General features: G+C 39.4%; 2 protein-coding genes across 7 annotated transcripts; one reads left to right on the top strand and one right to left on the bottom strand.

The window, feature by feature from the left end:
- Nucleotides 1-3,712: 3,712 nt before the first annotated feature.
- LOC116254209 (RNA polymerase I termination factor) lies at nucleotides 3,713-14,964 on the bottom strand. 6 transcript variants are annotated; one of them, XR_004172647.2, is made up of 11 exons: nucleotides 14,678-14,964; nucleotides 12,121-13,285; nucleotides 11,267-11,351; nucleotides 9,882-9,999; nucleotides 9,603-9,715; nucleotides 8,741-8,838; nucleotides 8,555-8,631; nucleotides 6,619-6,693; nucleotides 6,387-6,524; nucleotides 5,717-5,779; nucleotides 4,020-4,162 (listed from the first exon to the last, which is right to left on the bottom strand). XR_004172647.2 is itself a non-coding variant. In XM_031629416.2 (10 exons), the coding sequence occupies exons 2-10, from the start codon at nucleotides 13,234-13,236 to the stop codon at nucleotides 4,036-4,038; spliced, it is 1,872 nt and encodes a 623-aa protein (XP_031485276.1). In that variant the 5' UTR covers nucleotides 13,237-13,285; nucleotides 14,678-14,962; the 3' UTR covers nucleotides 3,713-4,035. The 6 variants fall into 6 exon arrangements, 5 of the variants coding, with proteins under 5 accessions (XP_031485276.1, XP_031485279.1, XP_031485278.1 ...); XM_031629416.2 differs by lacking the exon at nucleotides 6,387-6,524 and having other exon boundaries at nucleotides 3,713-4,162; nucleotides 14,678-14,962; XM_031629419.2 differs by lacking the exon at nucleotides 6,387-6,524 and having other exon boundaries at nucleotides 3,713-4,162; nucleotides 12,121-13,268; nucleotides 14,678-14,962.
- A 3,347-nt stretch (nucleotides 14,965-18,311) lies between these two features.
- Nucleotides 18,312-24,319, top strand: LOC116254208 (probable methyltransferase PMT10). The gene is made up of 9 exons (XM_031629415.2): nucleotides 18,312-18,975; nucleotides 19,321-19,473; nucleotides 19,565-19,838; nucleotides 20,354-20,464; nucleotides 21,067-21,226; nucleotides 22,449-22,706; nucleotides 23,045-23,164; nucleotides 23,560-23,637; nucleotides 23,746-24,319. The coding sequence occupies exons 1-9, from the start codon at nucleotides 18,385-18,387 to the stop codon at nucleotides 23,945-23,947; spliced, it is 1,947 nt and encodes a 648-aa protein (XP_031485275.1). The 5' UTR covers nucleotides 18,312-18,384; the 3' UTR covers nucleotides 23,948-24,319.
- The last annotated feature ends 617 nt before the right edge of the window (nucleotides 24,320-24,936 follow it).

Here is a 24,936-nt window from a genome sequence, read left to right as displayed (position 1 = left end):
CCCAATTTCTCGAGTAGATTCATGAGACACTCATAAAGTGTTCTTCTAACAAACTACCCCTTGAGCGTTTTGAAAGTAAGATCTTCAAATTTCGGGAGAAGGAGGTTTAAAACCCAAGGTCATAAATCGAGGATTTGGTATAGACGCTTGAAAATTTGATTTCAAGAATAAGCAATTAAGCCATAAAGTTTTAGAATGTAGAGGGGTTTAAGTTTGAATGTGGACTCTCATTTTGGAGACACACTTTACTTTTGGCCAGAGAGGAAAGCTTGAATCTATAGAAAGACCAGCATAAGTTTGCAGATTTCTTTTGGAAAACATTTTTGAAAACATTGAAGAATTTGAAGGTTTATACATATATATCCACATGCATCCATATGTTTTTCTTGGTAAAGCAAGTTCTCGCCTTAGATTAAGTGAGATGCCTCAAGGGACATAGCATAGCTGGTCGAACAGGTGGCATGTTTAAGGCACATCAACGAGGGCCTTTAAGCTTCTTTTTCTCAGGTAGTTGATTGTTAACCTCATGTTCACAGAGACAAGAAGCCTCTTTCCACCATTGGGCATGGGAGACGTCCTAGGCCCATTGAAAACAAAGAAACACCCGAAGGGATGCTCTGATTTGGTGCAGTGGCCCATATTTGGCTCTTCTTCCTCCAATGTCATGGAGGGAAGCATTCACTAAGGTGGCACTCAAGGTAGTAACCCTGCTTATGCGTAAGGGTTTGGCTCTTCAAATTGAATCATGTGACGATAAACAATGTGTGATAAGAACGATCGAAATACAAGTCAGATGGTATAAAGGTCTAAAATTTAAAATAATGACGTTTTCTTTGGATTTGAATCTAGATCTAAAGAGATAAAATTGAATCTAAAGCCAGAATTACTTTCCATGTACGATAAGAAATAAGTTGAAAACAAGTTGATTATTTGAAAATTTTCAATTCCACCGAATTTTGATCAGAGTCATAGAAACCAGGCTTCTCACAGGGACAAAGAGACGAACTTAGAGGCTGAAGTGGAGAAAACTGATTCTTCCATTGATCGATGGCTAAGAAAGACGTGACAAATCAACAGTTGAACAAATGTTTAATATGAAGAAAGAGAGTGTTAATTTATTATATGAAGTTATAATTAACCTATATTAGTATCACATCATATTCAAAGATTCAGTGTGATGGCCATTTGGTTACATGGAAAAAAAAATCAGTAACTTGTTTTTATGTTGTCAGATGTAACATGCTGCCACCTTTACGGCCCGCTTGATGCACAAGAAGAATTTAACGTGGTAAATTTATCATGGTAAATTTTTCTAAAAAAATTTACAGGATGAAATTTCTCCCTGTACTAATCTGAGACTCTGTTTGATGACATGGCAAAAGTTAACGTGGTAAAATTAACTATGTTTGATGCACAGATAGTTTTTTGCAGGGTAAAATTAATCTTGTTTGATGCACATAATAGTTTTTTGCAAGGTAAAATTAATACTGTTTGATGCACATGATAAAAAAATTTGAGAGACTTTTTTCAGGATTGTTATGAGAAAACAGTGCACTAAAAAGAAAAATATGAAATGCTGTCGAATATGAATGTCCATGATTCCAAAATATTCCTGCACTACGAAGGAAAAATAACAGTGAAAAAGTGAAGATAATGTGAACTGATACCCCGGCCAAAATTCCAAAATTTATTCACCGAGAAGGGAAAGCCTTTTTCATTCCATCATACAAACGAATTAAATGTACATATCATTGTTGTACAATGGTAGGCATCACAAACATGAATTTTTGTGTGCTATGTATTATATACTACTGAAAGAGAGAGGAAAGAAAAGACACTTGTGAAAGCATCAGCTTATCTGTTCTCCAATCATGTCCAAGCCAACAAGTAGAAAAGACACTCCTTGAAACAGAAGGAAGTAGAAATGGATGCCTTGAGCAGACAGTAGGCTTCTTACTGCTGCTGTGAGGAGGAGGAGAGCAAGAGCTAGCTCCTTGCGATATATGCGATTGACCTTCTTCTTGGGAGAAGGAGCTTCTTCCTGTTCTCTCATTTTACTTAGTGTCTCCAATGCAGATTCAGAAGCTTGTTTGTGGAGCTTATGCTGTTTCATTTTTGCAGATTCCCTCTCTGCAACTGCTACTAGATCTGTTTCTGATGATCTCCCAGTCTTCTTTGTGACAACCCACTCATAAGCACTCCCCAATTGGAACAGTCCAGAAATCATCGCATTAAATTTTGTGACGGACATGGTGTTCTCAAACAAAAGGTAAGGCACCACAAAAGGAAATGACCTTGGAGCAGGCATAATGTTTAAGATTGACATAATCCTCGACAGCTATGTCCATATCCTCGACAGTCTTGCGCTCAAGCCAACCACCATTTAAGTTCAGGAAAACAGTAGGCACCTTGCAAAGAAGTTCAGGAAAACACCATTTACTTGCTGCTCCACCTCAAAGTGAAAGCACAAGCTGATGTTCTGATTCCACTTTGAAAATTCATTCTTAATCAGCTTTTGTATGCCTTCCTCATCTGAATCATCTAATATTTGTATCAACAGCCTATCTTTTGGCCAATCCAAATGGCAAACAGTTGAGATGGACTGTTCGTACACCTAATCATCACAATCCAACTCCATTGAAGATGCAAGCAACAAAGCAACTAAAAAAATCTAAGCACGCCATAGATCTAACAGCGTGGAGTGTGCTCTAACTTCTGTAGGATAGCTGGTCAATTCTCCACATTAACCATTCCACATCACTATAGGCCTTTATACCCAACGCGCTCGAATAAAGTGAAAAAAAAAAATCTGTTGTGCCCAAAACTAGATACTCTTCTGCCTGCCATGCCCAAGACAAAAACCAAAAACGAAAAAACAGACCTGATTGCATAAACACTATGACAGAAACAAACAAAAAAGGAAAGCAAGGATCAAGGAGAATGAGAATGGAACAACAGCAGAAGAAAGAGAGAGAGGGAAGGAGGACCTGGTTGTCGATGAGGGGAGGAGGACCTGGTTGCCGGTGTTGCGCAGGGAAGCTGCTCTAAGGCAGAGGTGCTTTGCTTCCTGATTTGCCGCGTGAACAACAAAAAAGCGAGGAAAGAGTGAGTGTGATGCAGCAAGGGAGAAGAGGAGAGGAGAGGGGTAAGGGTGTCGACGGAGAAACGAGGAACCCTGTTGCTAGAGAGGAGGAGTAAGGGCATCGATGGGAAAACAAGGGGAAAAGTTAGAGTCCTAACGGCAACTTTTCCCTCAAAAAAAGTTGGCCCTTGACTTTTTTTCGCGTAAAATTTCACCTAATCGCAAGATATTTCAGGTGAATTTCACAATGTTTGTTCGTCGGGTGAAGAATAAAATTTCACTCACCCGTACACATTTCAACCGATGCACAAAAAACGGGCACAGGAAATATGCTTCTGCCAAGCAAAGGCCCCCTTAGGGTCAAAAAATCACAAAACATCTCATAGCAACCTGGTTTGAGTTCTACATAGCAAAAGAGAGAAGTTGGATCGTTAATTTGATGGTAACTTTTCACCTTTCTATTTGTATTTGATTTCGTATTATAAGGAGGGAGTGCCTTACGTTTGGGAGAGATAATGGAATTTATATGAACAGTAAAAGCAGGAAATACCCACGCTATAGAACTGGCAACCTCCCCCAGTTGAAGCAACAAAAAATTGGAAAAGACATACGGTACCAGAAACCAAGAGGTAGTGAAAATCTCCAAATGTGTAAGGTTCAATCTACCCAGAAATTATGTCAATATCTTAGTGAAAATCTCCAAATGTGTAAACTCCCCAGAAATTATCCCAATCTCTTCCATTTCAAAAATAGTGGCCAAATTTTGAAAAGCAGCAGCACAAGAACCTTGCCGCAGGCAACTGTTTATCTTCATGTACAGGTAAAAGAATTCATCCTGGCTAGTGGCTACATTCAACATCCAAAGCTGCTCAAAAGGTACTGCGTTCAGAATTCGACAGCCACATTAGTGGTGATCTAAGAGAACCCTTCGACAATGCAGCTCCCACGTAGCTTCATTCCAACAAGTTGGGGCAATATCTTGAGACCAGAAGATGGACCTGTTCCTCAAACGACTTGGTCCTGTTGTCTCCAATATGTCTAGTCATCTGCTCCCAGCGCTTGCGGCAAAGTTCCCCTGATCTGAAAAGGACAATTACGCTCATTCATTATGTGGGAAGCACCAAAAGAATAGAATAACACAGAAGAAAAGAAATGGGAACAAAAGTCGGAATGAACAACAGACAGGAACTAGCATTTCACAAGTTTCCTATAGACAACCCCAGATATGAAATGGGGTCAATGTACTGCTCCCACTTGTTGACAGCCTACCAAGGCAAAATCACTGTTGTTGTACAAAACAACCTAATCCAAGCTTTAAGAAAGTTGATACATTGCTTGCACTCCTAGGATAGTTTCAGGAGCTTTTGTATCTTATGTTACGGCATGGGGTCAATCTTATGCTGTGCCTTAAACACAAAAAACTGACAAAAAAGAAATCCCCTTTTATCTTAAACTAACATAGATTCCTTTTGATTGGACATGATGTTTTCCACTAACGACATTGCCAACAATTAAGGTGAAAAATGAGATTTAGAATTGATTCCACGCAACAAAATATAGCTAAATTTCATGTCATTTCACATAAGGGTCTATCCCTCCAAAGTAAAAAAACAAGAAGAAACCAAGTTTTATAACCATTAAGTTGTTTCAAAACTCCAAGCAAGCCCTACACAAGAAATTTGTTTATCTTATACTCATTGAAGCAGTAAGAGTAATTTAAGTGGTCAAGTTGGAATTTAGTTATTTCTAATGAAAACATGCATGTTGTAGGCAGCATAAATTGGTATTTTTCTAAGTTTATGTTCATGCTTTTTCATAAAGAACATTTTTCCTATTTTCTGATTTTTCCTTGTCTGGTATATTTTTTTCGTTTTTGAACTTTTGTAAATACATTGAAACATTAAAATTTGCTTTTTTTTATGTAATGGTATGTATCAAACTCCAATCACTACAGTAAGTGTTTTACAACATTCCACAAAATAATGACGAGTGACAAAACTATTCATAGGATTTTGTTGTTCACCCATAGACGCCAGACAGACAATAAAGAAGCTAGCGGACAGCGATCGCAATGCTTGAGCTGCCTTTTACTGAACTAAAGTGCTTCTTAGATGGTTAGCACTTAGCAGGAGCTCAACTGGACCTTTACTGAAACCAAAAACTTAACTAAGAACCAATTGGAGTAAACTGAATCTGACCAAATTAGGACCAGCTTCGAAGTTTTCCAAGCACGACCGTAGTGGCTTGAACCAGCTGCATATCCAACTCAAACCTGAATAAGTGACAACTATATATATATATATATATATATATATATATATATATATATATATATATATACCAGTCCAAAAATTGGACTTCATTCTTAAGTCCATTTTCCTCCCTAGGGTTCCCCGATCCTAAGGTGGAGAAGAACAATGCAACTCAACAACCACATACTTCGAGGCAGTTTTGGTCAGGTTGCTATAGTAGGAAGCATTTAAATATACGTAACAGATTAAAAAAATTGTTTATAGTGTATGTCAATCTACAAACAAATGGTTTCATTTGGCAAAGATAAATATTTTAACTATCGGTAAGAGTAAGGCGGATTACATGAGTCCAACTCCACATATGAAATTAAACACCACATACCGATTGTCAAGAAGATTGTCCCAATCAACATCATCCACATTACATGCGTCCATCTCCAAAAGTCTGAAAAAAGAACAGCATATATTCAAATTAAAGAACTTTGCAAACTTGCAAGAACAGGCCCACAGCTACTTCTTTCCTATGTCACACGGGTGCAGATAAAGGTGCAGATGCGGCAAATTTTCAAAAATATTTAGGCGCGGGTGCGGTGAGGATGTATATGTGTGGGTGTGCATCATTTGTTATATAGTTATTTAACTGTTTAATAGTCTTATTTAGCTATATTTGTATATAAACATTTAGATTAGAGCTAGTTTAGTCATGTGGGGCATTTAAAATGGTTTTAGCATGATTCAGCTGATTGCACTGACCATGCTGCGTCAGAAAAGCACCAGCACTAGCGTCGACACTGGTGCGGCAACTATTTAGAAGCACTCATGTGACATACCTCCTTTCCCAATATGTATTTACTATTTACCAGATGAGATAGCTGGAACTTGGTGAAGATGGTAAACAGCTTGCATGTTGGACAACCATGAGATAACGCTGTAAGGGCTTACTTTGTTCACAGGTTATATAACCAATTTTCTAATGCATCAAACACTACAAAGGCCATGTCCTAATGCCAAATAAAGCAGACATGCTAACTGACTTCACATAGGAACTCAACTGAGTCAACTCCAGCTCATGATTTTTCTATCGTCCTATCTGCAAGTCAAGAGACTGATACTTCTATTCACCAGATCTGCACATTTAGCTTCTGCTCCTTACTAAGAATGACAGCATCAAAACGCAGACCTTCATTTCACTGATGATATGCAGAAAGCCCCAAAGTCTTGTAAGAACCTAAGATCATGCAGAGTGACTCTTAAGGCAATAGTGTCTCATCGTGGTACTTGTACCTTCCCAATAAAAGGTGATCATCAATATTAGCCCAAAGCCCAGTTTTCACTAAAGGTGATGCCAATTGGTTGTACCTGAAAACATAGGAATTACTGATATAAGATATAGGACAGTTAAAGATACCAATTCAATATGATGCTAAATAATTTTTATGGAACAGATTCAAGATTTTAGGACATGGGAAAAAGAAAATGTTGTAAAATATGTAAAGAGTAAACAATGTGCATCGATCAGAGCAATTGTTAAATATGTAACACAAAGTAAAAAAATTCACATTTTTTAAATATAAAAGTCATGAAAAGCTTTGAAAAATAATAAAAAATTCAAAAATCCAATCTAAGAATAGAAAAAAGTTTTCCCATAAAAAAAACGACTTACGTAAACACAAGTTACAAATATGAAAAGTAATCATTGTCTACTGACTAAATCAACTTCAACTTCCCACGGCATAAATATAAGAGTAAAAGGGGACATGGTTGCAAAATGGAAATCTGAAACAACAAAGTCCTAAGACTAAACAAAGAGGAAAAATATATAAGAAATGAAGACCTAATGATTTCACTAGGTTCTTCTGCTTTTGTTAGGTTCTCATATTTCAAGTTATCTGGCTCCATTGAGTTCGTCTTCATGCAGTGTTCGTACAACCAATGTTGTGAATGTTGTTAATGCATCATAGTTTCATTGCAAAATGAGGGACAAAGATATTTCTGTTGCAGGTGACCCATGCGGAGGAGAACATATGTGTGTGTGTGTGTGTGTGTGTGTGAGAGAGAGAGAGAGAGAGAGGATCAGTCTAGCAGGGGCTTCTCAAACATGGTATTAAATATTTGAGAAGCCTCCATCTCCAATAAGGATCCAAGGGAACCAAACATGTATAGATTTCAAAAGTATGGATTTAAGATCCTCAAAATGCCTCAAATCCATGGATCTCAAAGGGGTTCCGACTTTATTGACAACATTTAAGATGCAAACGTTACCAATTTATGATGTAATTCACGCATAATTCAAACAAAGGATTTCTGACCCTCATTAGAAAACAAGCATCTGAAATCTTCAAAGATCTTATATCACGCTGGATCTTAGATTCAAGGTAATCCAAGACAACTCTATCTTACAACCTATGGGTACCTTTCTCCACACTGTGTGAGCATCTTGGCACACCCGCACCAAAGCTTTTCTAAAAGTGCCAAATCTGTACCTGTCAGATAGGTTTACCACAAATTGCTTTTTTTTGTTTTGACTAAATAGTTCAAAAAAGAAGAGCAAAAGCATAGGCTAAACCACACAATCAATAATTTACATTGAAAAACAAAAAGACAATTTGAATGGAAGCATTAATTCCTTAAACAAGTTTCAAGAAAATTAGTAGGCAATGAGGGAGAGTGAACCAAACAAGCTGTCACTTTGCAATTTATGAATCTGCAACTAATACAATCTTCTAGAAGGTCTAAAGCTTAAATGCCACCCAGAATGATTCCCATCCAGGAGAGAGAGAGCATCTCCTATGACATACTAGACTTGTCTTCTTGAAGGTGTATGATTTCAGCTAAAGTGCACTACTATGTTGTTAGCATAGCAAGGAAAGTAAAGCTAAGTCTTCAATTTAAATGATGTCAACTGGAGGAAGTATGAAACATGGCCAGCTCATTTCATGTAAACATCACACTCTAATGCGATCATTCAGTAGCAAAACAGATGAAATATGATGTGAAATGGAAGGTTTGGGTTTCTGCTAGATTGCAAATTCAGGGGACAAAAATATGAAAAAGCAAACAGGTATCACCAGATATAAGAATGTGACAGCAAGATGAACAGTTCAGACCCGAAGTATGCAGTGAAATGACACCGCAGGACAAGTGACCCCAAATGGTGATGGCTCATGCTTGTAGGATATACTGCAGCGAACAAGGAAAAACACAATAAAGAAGGCTGTACCATTTTATACAGCAGTATACTTGACTCCTTGTAGCCAACTTGTCGCTAATTGCTTCCCAGGCTATGTTATCCCGCAACTTAAAAAAAAACCCAAGTTTTAGAAAATTTATTCCAAGGGTAGGTAACAAATGCTATGCTTATTTTAAAATCAATAGTGTCATATTTCTAGCTGAAAAGTTAACCAACCATCCCATGTTTTGTGTCCTTCTCTTCAGAAGCTCTCGTTTGTAAGTCAAAGTTGACCATGTCAAAAAGCTGCTGGTACTCCTCCTGAGACCAACGTCCTGGAATATGACAAGCAAAAATCAAAACATAGAAGTACATATGCCAAAGATGGAGTGAAACACAATTTTCAGCAGTCATTGATACATGATTTAAGGCACCAAAATACTAGAGGAAACTGAGCTGAATATTAGGTTAAGCAGCGTAAGTGGGGCTGTGGCTTGTATTCATGCGATGCAAGTACATTGTGCACAAGCAGACAAACAGCATGTTGTGTATGTGTGTGAAGATGCAAACAACGAAGATGGAGAATCTACAACTAAATATAATCTCAATCTAATGTAACCCCTCCCCACCCCCTTCATTTGTGATGGAGCATTTTCATGGACTGGAAGGCCTTATACATTCTACTGTGTCTAGATTTTCAGTAACTGAATCTTATACATTTTATCACTATGGCTTATCAGTAGCAAATGGCACTAATATGTTCCAAAGTTTGCATATGTACTTAAAACATGAACAATTAGAGCTTAAAAAAACATCTAAAATTTTAGAGCACAAGTCACTAGGTACTGTTTATTTTTTTCTTTTAGAATCACATACATGTAAATATTGAAAAGCCAAGTGCAAACATTTCTTTTAAATATAAATAACAAAATCTAATGTATCAAGTCCAACTATAAAACATCAAATTTATCAGACGTATGCATGAAAATTATCTGGAAGTAAACATTCAATGTTTAGTGCAATAACAAAGCTGCCTAATGAAGATGCACTAACCACTTCCAGGAGTTACAACTGTAGCAATAGTATCATGACAACATACCTTTTCTATAGTTAGCAGACTTAGTTCGACGCCAAAGATCCTTAACATGAAACCTATGTTTCCCGAGCATATCTGATATTTGTCTCCACTTTTTTCCATGAAATTTAACATATCTGCAGATCATCTATCACTTAGCATATTTAACATGTTATATTACAATAGTAAACTAAGTCAAACAAGTACAGTAATGAACTGATTGAAAGGAAACAGTTAAACACAGAAGAATACCATGAATACTCAGTAACTAAGGACTATGAGTATCACTATGTAATAAATCACCTTAGCACAGTTTCCCGTTCTTCATCAGTCCATTTGCGCAGTTCTGACCTACGAGACTCATAAAGTACATGTGCACGAATATAAATGCTTCTATATGGTCTCCAAGGCATGGTAGCACCTAGCACAAAGAATGACAAAACCATGAGAATTCTTGAAGTGGATTGTATGAGACCTTGACATCAGCAATGGTAAAAGCCCTACTAATGACACCATACATTCTGCCTAACATGAAGGGCCAAAACAGCAGGAAAGCTTTCGAAATTTGAATTCAGGGTGTATTAAAAAGTCCTGTAAACAAAAAATTGGTGAACACTTAATGTGACCAGGAAAAGCAAATTTCTGCAGGACTATCATAGGAATATTTTCATTGTTGTCCATCTATTAATCAAGCAATGCCTAAACAGGTACATATTTTCTAATAATTCACTACATCATCTTAAGTTGTTCTGTTGCATGAGAAAATGAGAGATGAAGCCAATCATGTATCACAATCTTTTCATCTCTGAATTATTTCTTTTGATGCCCTCTTTCCCATATACTTCTGTGCACAAAATCGTTTTGTATGTTTTATTGTTTATCCATCAGTAAACACTGTATCTGATGCAATGAAAAGTCAAATCTCAGAACATACTATGTTGCTTCAAACTGTAAGCACATGTTTTCACATGAAAATGTACCCAAAAACAGAAAAAGTTTATCACATGAACATTCCACACAGCCCAAATCGTTTGTACCTGCCTCACTGTCTGAGAACCCTTGGGAATATATGAAGCAACACTAACATTAACATTTTGATTACATATTCTCACAAGTCAAAATTCACACCCACAAATACTGTCTCATGATGCATTAATGCAAAACGATGTAGCTTCGATCACAGCATATGCCACATGGTGACTGTTCATATGCCCTTATTTGTCTTTCTTCCCAAACAAGGGTACCATTTAGGAGTATACAAAGCCAATGACAAATCTATCAACATAACTGCTTGTCACCCAGCCATCTACAGTGATAATGTTAGTCTCACAGATGATCAGAGACTTGCATAAGAAAAGAAAATACACAAAGCCCAATAGACATACTGGATAACAGGAACATAAAACAAAAATATCATGAGAAGATACTGGTATAGCATTTCACATACTACCATACCTTCAACTGCTATTATAAACCATGAAACCAAAATACCAGCATGACATGTTAACAGTAGGAATTTCTGCACAACATAAGACCTAAACCTTCAAGATCCCTATCATCTTTTTCTGGAATAACTGAACATATCAAAAGATACTGTACTGACATAAGTAAATTAAACAACATGATGCCTCAACATCTGTTATTTTATCAATGCATCATAAAGCAAACAATAAACTGATAAAGCTTACCAATTTCTTTCCAACAATGCCTAACCTCAGGATGTTTTTTGCAGTTCATAACCTTTTCCCAGCCACTTTCTCCCAAACCATGTGCCTGTAATCATACATAAGTTCATAGCATAATGATCATTAATAAATCATATAGCTAAATCATCAAGCTTAGACAAATTTAGTTGCCAACAGAACATGAAGTTTCAGAAACACAAGAATGTGGTAGATCATTTCCCAGTTAACCAAGAAATAGGAAGAGGAGAGAAAAAGAAAAGGAAGAAATGCCACATGAGATAAAACAGGTTCTCAAAGCATATGCAAACAAGAACATACAAGCAACTCTTTTATTTTTTCTTAACTTTTTTTTTTTCAGACTGCACACAAACTCATGCCTTTTCTTTGCAGCAGTTCTGCTTACTCCTATCTTTTTTACTACATCATACCTCTTTTCCCACAAGCACCAGTTTTCTTAGATTTTACAAACAAAAAAAAAATGTCAAAGACCCCATAGCAACAAATTGTGTCACCAAGAAAATAGGCCAATAAAATTACCGTATACAGACAACTATACCTTTTTCAGCATCTCCAACTATGTAAGTAACTTTAAATGTCAAAAAAAACTGTCAGCTAATAAGCAATATCTTAGCATGCCTTAAGAATAGCTAGTCAAGTTCTAGGTTGATGCAGAAGAGCTTAATTTTGGTCTTTTTTAGTCGTTCTCTCCTTCTAAACAAGTGAAAAAACAGTGAATGACTGACAGGTACAAGCACTTAGGAACAATTTATGTCTAAACTACCGAAAAGAAACAACCATCTCTATATAGAATAAAATAGGATAAGTAGGGAAAGCATGGGACCACCAGGAGTACATACCTTTATGTACATGTCTATGGCTTCCATAACCATTTCATCTTCTTTCTTAGTGAACCTCTTTCCCTGTATTAGACCTCCCTGAAGCTCGTCAGATTTCTCATCAGGAGGATGATCCCCGACAAATGTGAAAACCTCTACACTGTCGGCAAAAGACACATGCTTCGACCTTTTACCTGATTTTGAAGAATCTTTAATACCCTTAAGCTCCCTCGAATTCTTCTTGTTCTTTGCCTTTTCCTTCTTCTTCTCCCCAAAATGATGTTCATCGGCCCACGCCTCCTTACTCCTTTTTCCCTTCTTGTTCTTGGTCTTCCTTGATGTGGCGCCTGTACCATCAGATACTATCTCTGCGTCAGCATTTTCACTAACTCCGGTTTGTCCGCAACTTTTTTGGTCATTTTTCAATGCACAAGTCCCCTGGCTGCACATCTCATGTTCGTCCACGCCCTGGTCATGAAATTTATTCCGTCTCTGCTTCTTCGGTTTCTCTTTATTTCCTTTCCAAGGATCTTCTTCTTCCCCCTCAGTAGCTGCCTGCTTTTCCCTGTCCTGGTTCTTGGCATTATCTTCCTTTTGGTGGCAATTTCCATTACTGTCCTCATCATTTCCTGATTGATCGTGACTATGAAGAGACACGCCATGATCTCCTGCAATGTCTTCATCAGCTACTTTCACCTTCTTTTTCTTCGCATCTGCCTTCTCCTCCAAAAGCTTCTCTTCCACCAACTTCTTCCGCTTCTTCTCCCTTCTTTTTCCCTCATCATGATTCCTCCTTTCCGGGAACCCTTCGTCGCTACCTTGCAAATGACCAAGTCCTTCAGTAGAGATCCCACTCTGAGAAGCAACCTCATCACTATTCTCCTCCTTGACCTTCTCCTTCTTCTTCTCCTTCTTCTTCTTATTCTTCTTCTCCTCCGCCTCCTCTGAACCAACATTCACCATTTGGTCCTCCTCTCTTAAAACTCTCTCATCTTGATTGCCTGCCCCATATTTATCATTTCCGAACATATCAGAGGTGTCCGTACCGAAGCTTTTCCTCCGTTTCTTCTTATTCTTTTCTTCATCCATCAGACTCTCCTCCCCGTTTGGTAGCAAGTCTGAGCTCGTCGATTTCATTCCTAAAAACAACACATTCTGCCCCCAGAACTCTGCAAATATTCCCAATCTATAAAATTGACAAGGTAAAGAAAGTGATCAAGGAGAGCGTACGCGTTAACTTTCACAATCACACCAACAAGAGAAAATCCAGAATCCACATAACTAAGCAAAATAGCTACGTGCAACTCTAAGCGTGATAACCAAATCCAATGAAGTATTCGATCAAGCAAAGGGTTCAGAAATCTCAACGGCAGACTTGAGAAACTTCTATGTCGTTTCTTTCTTTGGAAAGACTTTCACATATCCAGGGAATCGTAGGATAACCTATCTATCTCAGTGGAACCAACAAAGCGGCTAGGGCCTTGAGAAATGGTCGGACTGGTGCCCCTCCTTTTAAGGTCGGAAGAATTTCTTGGCTGTAGGCAAATAGAGGTCCATTGACAATCTTAGAACATAAGGCACAAAATAAGGGCCACAGAGGGAGATGGAGAGACGATAGGAAGGAAAACTGAAAAGGGGAACGGCGACCTATTCGTCGGGTTAAGAGAGAGCGAGAGTGAGAGAGAGCGGCGGTACCTGCAGAGGGGTTCCGCTCGTTGCTTGTTAGAGGGAAGAGGGAAGGGACGCCGTTTGATCTCCTCCTCCTTCGAGCACGCGTCTACATCGGGCCGGGTCGGCCCGAAAAAATTACTATTAATTTTAAACCCAAAACCGGTTCAGGATGGTCGACCTTAGGCCCGAGCTGTCAAGCCGGCCCGGCGAGATGCCCAACGACAGGGGCAGGGTGGCCGGCCCGGCGAGATGCCCAACGACAGGGGCAGGGTGGCCGGCCCGATAATTTTGTGTCAGGTATGGATCGAGCCGGCTCGTTACCCGCCCCGGCCCGTTTTGAAACGGCTAAAAGGGTCGGGTCAGAGCAGAGGCCGGACCAAAATCAATTCAGAGGTGTCCGTCGGAAAGATGCAACTTAAAACTGCTGCAGGGAGAAATCAGAGCAATGAATTCTCCGTGGCTCTCGAAGCCAACAGTTCAGCTCCAGGAAGAAGGAATAAACTGAGTACCTTCAAGCGTGTAGAACAGAGGCCCTTGTTAATCAGAGCAATATCAAAAGCAAAGCTCTCGAAATGCCACTTCTACCTGTCGGATTAGGATGGCGATTCTACCACAACAATCAGACCCTAGGTTTTGTTAACCTAATCCGCACATGTGAAGAGCGAACTCGTGTTAATGAATTTGAGAGAGCAGATCTTATCGGCATCTTCTTGGAGCTACCGAGGGGCATGAAATCATCACAAAAAATTGCATCCGCATCAACAAGATTGAGATTCAATGGAGCAACAACCCCTGTATTAATTTTTTCCCTCGCTCGTTTTTTCCGCCACTCGTTTTGGAGGGGGAAATGAAAGTAAAAACCAGGCAGAATGTATAAACATGAATAGACAGACACAGACGCACATACTCGATGTATCGCGAGTACTGTAAAAATGGCGTCCACTGCTCCGGCGGCTCCAAGCTGATGGCCAGTAGCTCCCTATGAAAGAGGCGACAGCGGCTGGTTCAGGAAGATGGACCTGCAGAAAGTCGTGGGGATATTGGGGTATCGGGGAGTACAACGGCTGGTTCACAGGCCCTTCAGGAACGCGGCTGGCGGGCGACGACTTATGCCTGGCTGGTGGTGGGCAACTCCTCCGATGTCCCTGCGTCCGGTAGAATGAAAGCGGCAGACCTTACTGGGTATCACTCCCGTTCTTCAGGTAGTCTTAATTCGTTGCCATTGGGTTAAGTTTGAAAGTGTTTTAACATTTGTTACATTTCGACCTTAACGGACCTCAACGGGCCAAGTCAGGCAACGTGGGCTCGGCCCGTTATGATGTCGGGCTAGCTGCATATAATTTTAGAGTTATAGCAACGAGATGTTGAGACATTGTAATGCAACAAGTAGTAGCTCGGCTACTGACTATGACTATGCTATACCCTCACAGATCTTTCACGGTCCGATTGGTATTTGTTTATTTTTTCCTTTTAAAAGGTTGACCATTATAGGTCAAGTGGATACATAAATCTCATTAAAACAATATAAGTACCAATGTCAATATATCCGATTTGAATCAGATATTGGACCGATTCGATAAAAAAAAATCGGATATGAAAAAATAAAATGATTTGAATCAGATATTCGATCGATCCGATCCAAGAAAATCAGATATGAAAAAAAAAATAATATCTATTAAGAAATCGGATTGGATTGAGATTTAATAAATGGATCCAATCGGATTCATATTCAGATTCAGATATACATAAATATCCAATCTGATTTTAGATACAGAATCAGACATATTCATTTTTAGACAAATATCATGTATCTAATGCTATTAAATTTTGAAAATTAAAAAAATCCGGTTCAAAATTTGGATTTGGATTCAGATTCAGATATAAATATAAAAATCGAATTTGAATTGTAAAATCAGATTTTGGATTCGGATTCATACATGATTTTTCTTTCGAGTCTGAATATGTGAATATCAAAAAAACAGATATGATTAAAGATATATCCAATCCAAATCCGATCCATTGACATCCCTAGTTATGCTTTCCAAATTGAGTCAAGTGAGGAAAGAAAACATGGGTCACAAACTACCGAATCCAAGTTAGGTTTTAGATTTAAAATTCAAAATAATGACATCTTATTTGGGCTAGAATCTAGATCTAGGGAGATAGAGTTAATCGGAAGCCAGAATTAATGTCCAAGACCGACAAGAGAAAAATTGAAAAATATGTTGATTAAGTGAAAAAAAAAAAAAGGAATTAGATGGAGACAATAAGGCTTTTCTACGAGCGAAAAGACGCATTTGAGGCTAGGTTAGCACTGAAATAGGGTTGTCATGCTGGCCCGAGTTGGCCTTATTTTTTGATACGTATGTCTATATATTGTTACAATTAATTAAAGTTATATAATAAATTTGATTAAAAACATTTTTTTTTAATGAAGCTGGCCCATGCTCAAACCCAAGTTGCAGGCAGTTGGCCCAGACATGAGCTGCAGCCATAAACTGCAACTTGCTATGGCTCAGCCAAAGTTCGAGCCAAGTTGGTCCAATGTTCAACTCTTCTTGACTCTGAAGTAGAGGGGACTGACTCCTCCATAGATTGAGAGCTCGGAAAAACATTACAAATAAACAATTCCAGACAACGGTTGCGTGGGGTAGCCCCCAACCTTTATTAAGAACAAAATCAAGTAATATGTACAACAAAAAAATGACCCTTTACTTGTAACTAACCTATAATAGAATCTCATATTCAATAAAAAAAATTTTGGGAGGGGGCAGGGCGGGGGCATCAGGATTCAGGACATGGGAGATGGGAGAGAGCCTTTAAGATAGGCCTGGGCATCGGGTCGGGCCGCCGCTGGGCCGACCTGGCTCGGGCCCGATAGGCCGACTCGGCGGCGGCCCGGTTCGGCCCGTTTACATTATTTTTTTTTGTTTTAAAAATATATATTTATTATTATTAAATATATTTTATATTAAATGGGGCCAATGCACTGCTCCCACTTGTTAAGAAAATCACAAACAACCTATCAATGCATGCATTAAAGATTATAGAATTTTTTTGCACACCCGTACATACACAATCGGGGCAGAGGGAAAGGGGGGCACAGGCCCCCCTCAAAATTTAAAAACTTTAAAAATTTATATATAAATGTGAAAAATTTTAGATTAATATATATTCAAAATTTGAAAATTTTTATTTGGACTAAATTATAATTTAGCCCATGCAACAAAAAAAAAAATTGGCTCCAACCCTGTACACTAGCAAACAGCCACTGCAATGCTCAAGTTACCTTTTAGAAAACCAAAAAACACTTCTTATATGGTTTAGCAGATTTTAGATGGCCCAAATATTTTTTAAGTCATTCGACAACATTATTTGAAATATATATATATAACACCCATCTCCATCTTGAGCTCCTGTCAATCGTGATCACCCTGTGCAGTTGAGTGGAGGATTTCTCCATTTAGATTGTTCATAAATTATATATATATATATATATATATATATATATATACAACACACCAGCAGCTGTTTCTGGTAGATGTGACCGCTTGCATGAACGCCACCAGAAAATCTCTCAAATAAAACAGGAGATGGTCCAAGCAGTCACCTTTTTGATGGTGCTTGTGCACAACGTGACTTGAGGCTGAAGTGGTTCTGTTGTTGGAACCTGCAACTTACTTCACAGCCCTTGTTAGCCACGGTCTATTTCTTCACAGCAAATAAACCACCTTTGGAATAAGACATTTTGCCCGATTCGTGGCGGGTTCTCCGTCCATGCATACATGTCATTCAATGTCATAAACTTTCACAAATTGCAACTAAGTTGAGGATTAGATGAATTTCAATAAGAAGTGAAAAGAGAGAATCTTCAGATACTTAAAGATAAGTACTTGATCACTTGGTCTTGCTTCCACTGGCTGAGCCAGATTTTTTTTTTCTGTCTGTTGTTTTTTCTTGATAAAATTTGAAACAGAGGTGAGAGTTTTCTTAAAAGCAAGCATTATAATTTTTTTTCTTCTGAATGTTTATTTTTTTAATAATTTTAAAAATGTGGTCAGAGTTTTTACGAAACAAGCCAATATAGTTTTAATACGAAGTGTCACACTATTATAATGTCAGATTAACAATCATAAATGTATAAAAAAAGGAAAGTTGAATGGTTCTGTCATTCATAATAACAAAAAGGCATCCGGACGTAAAAAGTGAAAACATGTTTGCGTGTTGGGGCAAAAACAAAAAGAAAAGTGACAAGGGAACATTTTCTAATGGACGAAAATGACCTTGGCGGAGGCACGCGGTGTCGTGAGTTGTGAAGGCTGGCTGACGCACCCACGAGGAGGCGACAGATCACGCCGTTGAAATGATCTTACATCTGCACCGTCTATCTGCCTAAGAATCACAGCTAAACAGCGGGCCCCGCAATAAAATTTGGTCAACAAGCTTGAGATGTCGGTCGTCCATCTCTGCAAATCGACGGCTAAATATGATTTGCACATTTCGTGTATATATTTGGCGGACCGTATCGCGCTTTTGTGCGTTCGTTGTTGATGATTTTCTCCTTCTCCTCCTTCTGCCTCTCTCTCTCACTGTGGTTCTCTTTCTCAACAGAGGATGAAAAAAGCATCGTCGACTCTGACGCCGTTCGTGAAGCTGTCGTCGGTTGCCGTCTTGGTGATCATCGTCTTCATCCTCGCCGGCCACTGGACGGACGTCCGCGAACAGATAGTGTTCATCACCCGAAACTCCGGGTTGGGCTATGGTGCCTCCAGCGACGCCGATCTCGCCCTCAGCGACGGCGATTCGACGCTTCACTGGGTGACGTTCGGGGTCCTGGATGAGAACGGGAAGATGACGGAGAATTTCAGGGTGAGCGAGTTCGACTCCGGCTCGGTAGTGGACGTGATGATGGCGGCTGCGGCGGAAGAGGAGGAGGAAGAAGAACAGGATGAGGAGAGACCGGGGGCCGGGGAGGACAGGGTGAGTTGGAAGGCGGAGAGGTTCCTGAAGTGCCCTGCGAGCATGAGAGATTACGTGCCTTGCTTGGAGGAGGCGGAGGAGGGCGCAGACGGAGAGATGAACCCGACGGTGTGGGGGGAGAGGTTCGAGCGGCACTGCTCCTCCCTGGACAGCGCCCCCAAGTGCTTGGTCCCGCCGCCGGCGAAATACCGCCGCCCGATTCGTTGGCCAATCAGCAGAGACCAGGTTCACCGTCTCTCTTGATTTCTCTCATGTGCGCACGTGCCTTAGATTTTATATATATATATATATATATAAACAATGACTTTTATTATTTAAGAATAGAGAACGTAAAGTAAATAAATGATTGAAAGAAAAATAAAATAAAAAACAAAGGTATTTGGATCTTGTTTTTCATTGTCTTTTTTTCAAGGGTGTGTGGTAAAAACAACTACATATTATTATAACATATGTTCTAAGAATCCTGGACAACTTCTCCGTACCATCAAATAATTTCTTTTTCTGAAAGATCTCTCCACTTGATCTTCTTTTTGCATCACAATTTGATAAGGTGTTTGGATCCGATCACAGGTATGGTACTACAACGTGCCGCAGTCTTTATTGGCAGCAGATGATGGTGAAGAGAAGAGCTTCGTAACAAGAACCGGGGACAAACTCAATTTTTCGGATCATGGATCGCAGTTCCCCGATGGAGCCAACAAGTACTTGAATCAGATTGCAACGGTGAGTGTTGAACGGTAATCTAACGGGAACTGTATTCGGATCTGAGGTCCAAATCAATCTGGCTTCTCTTAGTGGCCTTGTCTGGGTGCAGATGGTTCCAGGAATTGGGTTCGGTTCTCGGACGAGGGTGGCCCTGGACTTGGGGAGCGGGATAGCTACATTTGGTGCGTTCCTCTGGTCCCGGAACGTGACGACCATGTCCATAGCACCGAAGGACCTGGTGCACGGGAACCAGGTTCAGCTGGCCCTCGAGCGCGGCGTGCCCGCCATGGTCGGTTCCCTCGCAAGGCGCAGGCTGCTGTACCCGAGCCAGGCGTTCGAGTTGGTCCACTGCTCGAGTTGTCAGATCAATTGGACTCGCGACGGTATGTGACTATGTCAGAATCCCTGAAAGGCTGGAAAGAATTGGAAAAAATGTCCCGAAGACACTGTGTCTCAAGTTTTAAGGATATATTTACCGCATGGATGAAACAAAGACGCGGGGAAATTTTCTCATTTTGCCTATCTTATCACAATTCGCTTGGAAAACGTGAACTAGATTTTAAAGCGAGATATTTATCTGAGGTATGTTGGGATTCAGTGAAGACTTATCCCAGATAACTTTCACCAGCATCAAAGCACACCAAGAACACGTTAAAATAAGTTTCCAGTAGATAATGTTAGATATATGTTTAGTTTCTTAGGTGCAATAAGTTTCACCTGAATATCTTGTTTTAAGAAGTGGGTAGAATTTCAGCCGCATTTGATTGAGGAGATAAGTCATTCTCAAAAACTTTTTCATGCACCCTCGTGTAATTACTTAGTAATGTTTTTGTACTTTTCTGCATGTTCCAAAATTTATTGGTGTTGATGGTTTTCTTCTTTTGATTGTTGCGGAAAGATGGAGTTTCGCTGCTTGAAGTTAATAGGCTGCTTAGAGCTGGTGGCTACTTTGTTTGGGCAGCAGAGCCAGTTTATGAAGGTGACGAGAGCTCCAAAGAAGCATGGAAAGGTAAATTGCTTCACATGTTGTTCCAACCATGTGAGAAATGAAAATAATAGAACAGGCTCCAGTTCTATGTGAAGCCACTTCCTGTCTGATCACCGGCATTTGCACACTGGCCTTTGAACTGATGACCTGATGATTAGGTGCATACCCATTTTAATCGGTTGAATTGTCCTCACTTCCTTGTTTTCTGCATCTCAGCTCTATCTTGGGATGAAGTGTTGACGTGGTTGTGGCAGGGAGGGGACATGCTGCCCACTCATTAATAAATTCAACCTTTCTTTTTTATTAGCTAGCTGAGTCTAGAAAGACTCTTACTACATTATTCCATAGAGGGAAACTCTAGACATTGGAACTTTTCTCCGTCTTCAACTAGTCTTTAAGTTCAACACTCTACCCAGGTGAATGCAGCTCTTTCTCTGCTTCTTTAGCATTTGACATTCTCGACTGTGGAACTACACTGCTTAATGAGCCTACACAAGCTCAGTAGAGATAATTCCCATTGTTGGTAGCTCAGTTAGTGAGCTTGTTCACTAGCAGATTAGTCTGTTTTCAAGTCTTACTTGCATCTACTAAAAAAGTTCATCTTTGTGCTTCTTGTTGTGCAGGGATGGAGAAGCTGACTGCTTCAATTTGCTGGAATCTTGTGAAGAAGGAAGGCCATATTGCCATCTGGAAAAAGCCCACAAACAATAGCTGTTATCTCAACCGTGAGGATGGTGCTCAACCTCCACTCTGTGAAGCTGATGATGATATAGATAATGTTTGGTATTACCAATATCCTATGGCTTTCAGCTTAATTGATTTGTAATAAGCTCATCTAGATGTCTCAATTATTCGTGTTTAGCCTGCAACACTAACCACTTGATCATTCATCTCAACATTTTTTGAGATGGCAAAAGCAGACTAAATTTTTGAGCCGGAGTGTTTGAGGACCAAAGAGAATAAAGGCCCCTAAAGAGTTGTTTGGCGTTAAGAATACCTTGTGAGTGTTTCGTGAATCTGCCCTAAAATTGAGGTACATCTATAGAATGCTTGAACAAGTGTTCTATGAATCTACCCAAAAGTTGGGACAGATTCATGGACCACCTACATGCTATTCCTAACGCCAAATGGCCCCCAAGAAGGTCATTTAAAGCACAATTATCTGTTAGCACCATTGAATAAAGGGCTTAACAAGCTAATATGAGGTGTTATGCGTAAAATATGCAGTTCTGTCGCTTAAAATTGAATCAGGTCCGGCCGTCCAGTGGGTAACATTGTTAAGATGAATTGCCACCAGGACCACTGTGTCCCTTGTTGGCCTTTCACTTGTCTTGCAGATTTAATACCAAATGATTGGATGTTTGTGGTTTTGGTGGTTGTTTCACTTCACCTAGAAATTTCCCGATCTCTTCTCTGCAAAATGGCTCATTCCTTGGAGTGTGATCTGGATCCCTCACTGTTGTATTTAGTTAATATGAAATGCCAGTAGGACCTCATGCTTCCTGGTTGGCAGAAATTATTCTCTTGCAGTTACTGGTGGGCATGTTGCAGGAACAGCAGGTGATTTGATCCCACTTCTTTTCTTGGGTTCATTTTAGATAAGCATGTAGCTGCAACCTAACTAAGCAGTAAATCTTACCAAATTTTATTTTTTTTCAGAATGTAGGTTCTTATGTTATGGTGTTTCAGCTCGTATACGATTCCTCACATTGCTTCCTGCTTGCATCCTTGCCATATCTTCTAAAAATTTAGTAACTACATTCTTGACTGTGTTTAGATGTAACTTCTAGATCTGATTTTCATTCTAAAAGTGAAAATGTAACACTTTTTATGGAGTTGATCATGCAGTTTGTTGCAAACTCAGGTGTTTTCTTTGAGATCCACCCAGTGTTTGGTAAATGGCATATTTCTGTGAAATGTGACAGACAAATATACGTAAACATTTTGGGTGCGTTCTGTTCATTATGCAGCTAATAACAGGCTAGCTTGTCCTCATAATGTGCAGGAATGTTAACCTTAAACAATGTATTGCTCGATTACCCGAGAATGGTTTTGGAGGCAACATCTCAACCTGGCCTGCAAGATTGCATTCTGCACCAGATCGGCTCCGCACAGTAGACATTGATGTAAAAATCGCACACAAGGAGCATTTCAGAGCAGATTCCAATTACTGGAAAGACATTGTGATGGGCTATGTTCGTGCTTTTCGTTGGGAAAGCTCCTCGGTTCGTAACGTTTTGGACATGAGGGCAGGATTTGGAGGGTACTTTGCTAGTCCTGTAACAATTTCATGCTTAAAATTGCAGAATTCTGGAGATTTCGCCAGTTTGGTTCTTGCTTCTTTTAAAGCATTTGTTGCTGACTGGCCATACGTAGCTTAGTACCATCTTCGAGGGCCTGATAGAGACTGGAATTGTGATAAGTTTTTTGCCCTTGTAAAGCAAATGAGTACCCACGCTGACTCTAGCTCATGATCAATCGCTTGGCTGCTCAAGCACTTTAGGATTGGACCAAGCAACATTGATTGTCATTATTTAGGCTCATGTATCAAGTGCTATGTACCAAATTTCTACTGACTTGTTCTGGTGGTGGTAATGCCAGGTTCGCTGCAGCATTGGCCGAGCAACTGGATTGTTGGGTGATGAATGTTGTTCCAGTCAGTGTGACCAACACCTTGCCTGTGATTTATGATCGTGGACTAATGGGGGTTATCCATGATTGGTATATATATATCTCTCTCTCTTTATCTCTCACACACAGGCATGCATGAACACATGCACATATACACACATATATAACACAATCACGTACATATTTAAACACAGACATACACACACGTACAAATATCAAATGATCACATATTATCAAAGCTTACTGTGTAGGGATATTAATGTATCAGATTTGGATCAGATATCTTACTAACTGTTTCGAAAAAACCAGTTATAAAAAAATTTGATATACAATTAAGAAATTAGTATATGAATGTAAAAATCAAATTGGGAACTAATTCTGATTGTGAAATTGGGTTTTAGATTTGGATTCAGAACTTTTTTTTGTTCTTATGCGAATCCGAATATGTGAATATCCAAAAAAATTTAAGGGTAAATTCGATGCAGGTGTCAGCCATTTCCGACGTACCCTAGAACATACGATCTCATACATGCTGCAATGGTCTTCTCTCTGGAGGACAAGAGGTACATTAGTTCCTTGTCATTGGCTCTGGGCACCTCTCTCTCTCTCACACACACACGTACATATGCACACACATCTCATGAATGCTGCCTAACAGGTTTCATATTCAGGTGTGACATTTCGAGGATGATGCTTGAAATTGATAGGATACTACGCCCCGGTGGCTTCGTCTACATCCGTGACTTCAAAAAGACCATAGAGAAGATTCATCAAATCGCATTTGCCATGGGCTGGAGGGTTTCAGTGTTTCATACTTCCGAAGGACCATACTCAGGTAAAAAGCTGCTAAGATGCGAAAAGCCTGGGCCATAGCAACATTGAACCACTAAAGGAAATGCAGCAGCAACTGCACGGTTTACTTATCCTGATTATGACGGAAGGTTTCTGGAAGATGAAGAAACTCTTCATTCATATTGAATTCCATCTGCGACCAAAAATTTGCAGACCTGTGCTATTACCCGATCGACATTCCAGATGTGCCATTCTGCTGTATAGATCAACTTATGCAGTTGTTGTATGTCAATTTGCTCCAGCAACATGTGCCTCTTACATATATACATTCATAGAGCGAGTCTTCAATAGGTTGTTTGCTTCCATGAGGTTGGACTTTTCATTTTTATTTTTTTTGCTTTTCATTGTCAGCAATTTGTTGGTCAATGAAAAGAGCCACTACTTTATTTTGAAGGGGGAGATATCCCAAAGGGGCGGAAGCCTCTCCCTCTATGCCCAAAAGTCCAGGGCTGTTTCACGACCTAAGCAAACTCGTAGTATATCTCTCAACTAGAGCGTTGCACTATTACCATTTGTAGTACAGAGAAGTAACACCTATAAAAATCAAATTGCTGATTGAGCTCTCATCAACTAAGCCGCAAGGGCAAAATCTAAGGCCATATTTTTTTTTTTAATGTACCAACATATTCACAATATTAAAATTCTGGGCTCATCTAGAGGATTTTAAATTTACAAGACAAAAAAATTTGATCTTAGATCTATAAATGTTAAACCTTGTGAGTCTTAAGTATAACAACTGAAGCACAATCAGACAGCCTCTAAGCAATGTAATAAAAACAAGTTTCATCTTGCATTGGGATCGAACAACACAGCCGCTCAAAAGATTCTTTTAATAGTAAACTAACCCATATCGACCCTCTGCCCCTGCGGGCAATTAAGAGAGTCACCACACCAACTGCATATATGAATTTTTGTATGGGCTTCACTTTCAAAATCAATTGTTAAAAGAAAACGTGCTAAAAGAATACTTTCCCTTAAATTTTTAAATTTTGATTTCATGAAAACTTGTG

This window comes from Nymphaea colorata, chromosome 5 (genome assembly GCF_008831285.2).
Source record: "Nymphaea colorata isolate Beijing-Zhang1983 chromosome 5, ASM883128v2, whole genome shotgun sequence".
Lineage (NCBI taxonomy): Eukaryota > Viridiplantae > Streptophyta > Magnoliopsida > Nymphaeales > Nymphaeaceae > Nymphaea > Nymphaea colorata.
Note: the sequence above shows the minus strand (reverse complement) of the source record. Positions and strands in the feature narration are given on the sequence as shown.